The sequence below is a fragment of the Corylus avellana genome, chromosome ca1 (assembly GCF_901000735.1).
Source record: "Corylus avellana chromosome ca1, CavTom2PMs-1.0".
In the NCBI taxonomy this organism is placed as follows: domain Eukaryota; kingdom Viridiplantae; phylum Streptophyta; class Magnoliopsida; order Fagales; family Betulaceae; genus Corylus; species Corylus avellana.
Genome location: NC_081541.1, coordinates 31,180,297 through 31,185,808, shown reverse-complemented (window position 1 = coordinate 31,185,808; position 5,512 = coordinate 31,180,297). Strand labels below are relative to the sequence as shown.

General features: G+C 37.0%; 2 protein-coding genes across 4 annotated transcripts in view; both read right to left on the bottom strand.

Annotated features, from left to right (window-relative positions):
- The window catches only part of LOC132177468 (serine/threonine-protein kinase ATR), a 29,182-nt gene that overhangs the window by 16,547 nt on the left and 7,123 nt on the right, over positions 1-5,512 (bottom strand). The gene's annotated exons all lie outside the window — the stretch shown is intronic.
- LOC132166011 (pentatricopeptide repeat-containing protein At2g17033-like) lies at positions 1,015-2,731 on the bottom strand. Its single transcript, XM_059576751.1, has 2 exons — positions 2,408-2,731; positions 1,015-2,296 (listed from the first exon to the last, which is right to left on the bottom strand). The coding sequence occupies exons 1-2, from the start codon at positions 2,708-2,710 to the stop codon at positions 1,232-1,234; spliced, it is 1,368 nt and encodes a 455-aa protein (XP_059432734.1). The 5' UTR covers positions 2,711-2,731; the 3' UTR covers positions 1,015-1,231.

Sequence of the window (5,512 nt, the reverse complement as noted above, 5' to 3'; positions counted from 1 at the left end):
AAAAAAAATGCATTTTTTGGAAAACTCATTTTCTTCCTCAAAATAGCTTTTCATCTCACTTTTTAGAGGAACAATTATTCCTTAATTTAGAGGAATAGCTAGGCATAATGTGCAGCCAAACAAAAGAATGACTGTTCACATTCCATTTAAAGTTATTTTGCATACCAAACGTGCGCTAATTGTGATTCTGTGGAATTCTTGTGATTGCTTTTTTGTGTGCATGCTCAACTGATGACTGCTCAAAATCTCAAATAGTTATTTGGTTTTGCATAGAATCAGGCAACACCTCATGATTGATATAGAATGTTTTGTTGCGAGTGCAGGGTTAACATGATTATACAGGTGAAACTAGATAGCTACTCAATTTTGCGTTGAAATAAGCCTTGTAATTCGTAGAGAGAATGTGTCTTTGGCAGATTTCTGCAAGATGGTGTTTCACTATGGGGGAATATCCTTGTCATGGATCATGCTATAACTTGTTGAAGGTTTGAACAAGCTGAAGGTGACAGTATTCAAAGAGTGGACCACCTACATGGGACTGTGGATAGGTTTTTGGTTAAGGAGATAGTCAAAGGGAGAAGTGTTGTACACTGTATGCTGCCCTTTGCAGCAGTAACTGAACATATGCAGTATGTTCAGTTGCACTAGCATTTCCACCTAGATACCTAAAGGACTCTCTGTACATGAGATATTTCCTTTTGTATATTCCTTTGGGTTGGCATAGGGTTTTTTTTTTTTTTTTTTATATTATGTAAAATGGCATTTTGTAATTAATTATTATTATTATTATTTTTTATTCCGTTGTATATACATAATATTTCTGTTCCCGTACTTCTGTCAGCTATGATGCCACTCTCTTTGGTTGAAGGTGGAAACATTTGCTATGTTTATGTTGACGTTTCAAATGATAATATTTTCCATAAAGCTGCAGGTGGGTGCTTGAGATTTAGTTTACATGGAGAGAATAGAGCTTCATTACCTTCAGGAGAATGAAAGCCAGGCTTCCCGAAAAACAAAAGGAAGAAAGTATAGCATTCATGGCAAGCTGTAAAGGATGATCTTTTGCCTATCTAGTGAGGTACAATATTGACCAAAATTTTGAGCTCATGGATTTGGATCCAATCCATTATGTTATATTACATGCACACTAACAACATCCAATTTCCATGCTCTCAAATCTGAATTGTTTGGACTCGTGAGCCAATCCGTGATCTGCAGTTTCTCCTATCAATCAACATAACCAGTCTCTCACAACTTTCCCCTTGCCAATAAAACAACCATTGTTCTTCCTATCATTCCTCATTGGACTCTTCATCCGAACCAACATATTTCTAACCAAACCCTTCACCGGCGATTTACCTCTAACATTGCTATGCTTTCCCGACCCACAGACCACGGTAACCTGCCCTGGAATTACATGCTTCTCATCCTTCAAACAGTGGCGCAACTCCTCCAACCACTGCAACATTATCAAGTAGGCCGAACCCAAATGCATTCCATGCAAATCCAACTTAGCTTCCAAAGAATCCCACTCCATTACCTCCTCCAAAACAGAACATGACCCAACCAATTCTTCCACCACCAAAGCCTCATCACCATTCAAAACCCCACTCAGCTCCTCAATGGAAAGCGGTAGACCATTGATGACTTCTAGCATTGCCATGATTCTTGGGCATGAATTCAAGACCGAGTTGTACGTCCTGACTGAGAAGGGAATGCTTAAAGCTTTCATTTTCCGAAGCATCGAAGCCATTTCTGCCAGCTTGTCATGAGCTCCATATGCCGAAAGAACCATGTTCGAACAGACAGTGTCTATACCCAAACCTTCGTTCTCCATTTGGCGCACGATTCTCTGCATATCTTCAAACAATCCCAATCTCCCATACGCATACAAAACAGACCTGAACTCAAACCGCGACGCTTTCAGCCCTCTCACGCGCATTTCTTCAAACACGTTTTCCGCCTCGCGAGGCCGACCCATTTCGCACAACCCCCCGACCATTGATTCGTAACATCGACGTTTGACGTAAACAGAGGCGGAGCTACGAAGAAGCTGATTCAGTTGAGCGTAAGAAGCCTCAAATCCTCGCTTTGAACTTCGCTTGGAGTGAGACTCCACCAATTCGCAGTAGAAATGAACGAGCTCTCGCTCTCGCTGCTCTAACTTCGAAACGGCTTCAGAAATCAGCCTTTCCCATTCATTGTAATGGCCTTGTTTATCAAGCAATGCCACGAGCTCCGCTACCAGCTTTGGGTTCCAACTGAACCAAGAGGTTTCAGTGATTCTCGTGTACAACTGCGAAAAAAAACAGCAACCAACATTACTGAGATTGGAGTTCGAGTAAGAACGGTTCTTAAAAATATGACAGAAAGAGAGCATAATATGAATGACTAGGTTGGTGCTTACGGGGAGGGCGAGGGAGGAGAGGTGGGGGTGGGAGGTGCGTGGGGAGAGTAGATGGGAGAGGGTGTGTAGAGCTACGGATTTTGGTGAACTTCCCACAAATTTGCGTATTAACTTGTCTGTGGCTGAGGGATCTCCCAAGGTGGTGGAGGTGGTGGTCAGGGTGGAGAGGAAGCGGTGGGCTTGTTTGGTTAGTGCGCATTTGGGCAACAAAAGAGTTGGTTTTTGTGGCGGTGCTTTGTGAGGGTTGCATGGTAATGGCGACGGGAAAGGCAGTTTAAGACTGCCTCCTAATACTACCATCATTCGGCTCAGCAGCTGAGTTAGTGTGAGCTAGGTGCCTATAATCTTTAGGTGCTGACCATTACATTGTAAAAGTGATAACATTCTAGGGGTTGAGTAAAATTAAAAAAATATATATATATATATATATAGGGGTCGAGTAAAATTAAAAAATATATATATATTGAAAATTTTGATATGATTTAATGAAAAATTCTAACGAATGGACAAAATTGAAAAATACTGAAAAATGAATACACTAAATTAACACATATAATTGTAAAAGTAATGAAAGATCAAGAGTAATAAATGAAGTTTCTCTTAAAAATAAATAGCAACTACAATGTAAATAGCTAGCTTGATATTACGCAACCCATTTGAAGTTGAGAAATGATAAAAGACATTCTCTCAACTATCTCAGTATATATATAGTCTTATACTTATGGCTCAACACGATTCAAACCTGACATGCGACATTTAGGACTAACAATTTTGTATACGGCTTATAAACACGACATGAACCGAGCACAACATTAGTAGATTATGGTTAAGAGGTCTGGTCCGTTAAATTACGAATTGCTACCCCCAAGAAAAAATAATCTTCTCCTAATGAAAACAAAATTCATAATAAAGAAATAATATGACTGGAATACACAATCCTATCTAATCCTAATACTATTAGGATTCCAAAATTTCTTTAACTAATATCACCTAGCTGTCTAACTTTAAAAAATATCAGTAGGAAACGAGGAAAAAATGCTTAAATTCTATAGAAGGGAGAATCATTTTTAATTCTTATGGATTTTAACAATCGAAAATGTCGATCAAACTGATCTTTCAATGTTCCCTAGATGCTAGCTATGTTTTTAGAGATTGAGGAAACCTTAATATATAGAAGGGAGAGCCATTTTTATTTCTTATGGAATTTAACAATCGAAAATGTCTATCAAACTGTTCTTTCAATGTTCCCTAGATGCAAGGTATGTTTTTAGAGACTGAGGAAACCTTAATATGGCTTTGTGTTTCAACAAGTGTCTTGGAATCATGCCGCACTGATTTCTATTTATAACGGTCTAAAAAAATATCTAAATTGCTCAAAAATTAGTGATACGAACTTGAGTAGAACTCACCATTAAAAATCGGTTTAAAAGGAGAGGATACTCAAGAGCTTATGATTAAGATTAGACTTAATCCATATGGGATACAAGGATCGTAACATATCACCATTATTCCACAGCTAACATCCATGGCGGCTCACTCTATCGACACTGATCCAATTACAGCCCTTTCTTTTTTGGTGGTTTCACTCACCTATTAGTATTTTAGTCAAACCCATAAGTCACTCTCTTCGTGAGTCGGACTTGTGACGTGGTATTTGACTTTAATACCAAATGATACAAATTTTACGTATAACTCACATTTAAAAATCAGCTTACAAGAAAATGGTACTCAAACAATTATATATACATAGTTAAGATTATATTTAATCATGTTAGACACAACAATCGTAACAATTAGCCTTGTTTGTGGAGATCCTATGATGTTCCATTGCAAATTTGCAATTGGCTATGATATGCTTTTGTCCATTTACAATTGTCACCTTATGAGTAATCACAACCTACTGTCCTGACTTGAAATTGTGTTTAAAACACTTACTAATTAGTAATGTGCAAATAAACTAGTTTTAAAAGGCCGGCATCTTTTTAAAATGACACCTGTTATTGCTAATTGGGTTGACTCTTAAATAAAACGAGCAAAACAAACGGAGAGAACCATACTTCACTCAAATTTCTGTTCTCTCTCAAATTTACTTTGAAATGGTAATAACTTTTCCAACTTTGAAAAGTTGTAATTGATCTCTAAAATTATTTAACACTTAGCCCACGTTGTTACTATTTATGCTCCCTATAACATATGTGAAAATACAAATAAAAAGACAAAACTTCTTTGGCCGTTGAGACCCGTGGGTCTTAAGTAATTCTAAAAGCCCATCTTATCATATATATATATAAAAGCCGAGTTTTGACGTAGGGAATGCTTAAAATTGCGACACGTGTCCTCCTAACTCTATTTCCCACCTCTCTCTCTCTCTCTCTCTCTCTCTCTCTCCCTCTCCCTCTCCCTCTATCTCAAATTAAATGTCTCAAACTTTTTTGAGAAAAATGTCTTCAACTAATTCAATGGTTTAAGACATTTAATTAATTGTGCTAACTCTCACTCTCCCATAATTTGTGTTTCAACCGTTTTTGTCTCTCTCTCTCTCTCTCTCCCTCTATCTCCTCTTAAATGTCTTAAACTAATTCTATGGTTTAAGATAATTAATTGTGCTAACTCTCACTCTCCCATAATTTGTGTTTCAATCGTTTTTTATTTTTATTTTTAAATTAATTGTGCTAACTCTTTCCTATAATTTGTGTTTCAACCGTTTTTCTCTCTCTCTCTCTCTCTCTCTCTCTCCCTCTATCTCCATTTAATTGTCTTAAATCTCTTTCCCATAATTTGTGTTTCAATAGTTTTTTTTTTTAATTAATTCTGCTAACTCTCTCCCATAATTTGTGTTTCAACCGTTTTTTGTCTCTCTCTCTTTCTCTCTCTCTCTCTATCTCCACTTAATTGTCTTAAATCTCTCTCTTTCTCCCTCTATCTCAATTTAAATGTCTTAAACTAATTCTATGGTTTAAGACAATTAATTGTGCTAACTTTCACTCTCTCATAATTTGTGTTTCAATCGTTTTTTTTTTAAAAAAAAATTAATTGTGCTAACTCTCTCCCATAATTTGTGTTTCAACCGTTTTTTGTCTCTCTCTCTCTCTCTCCCTCTATCTC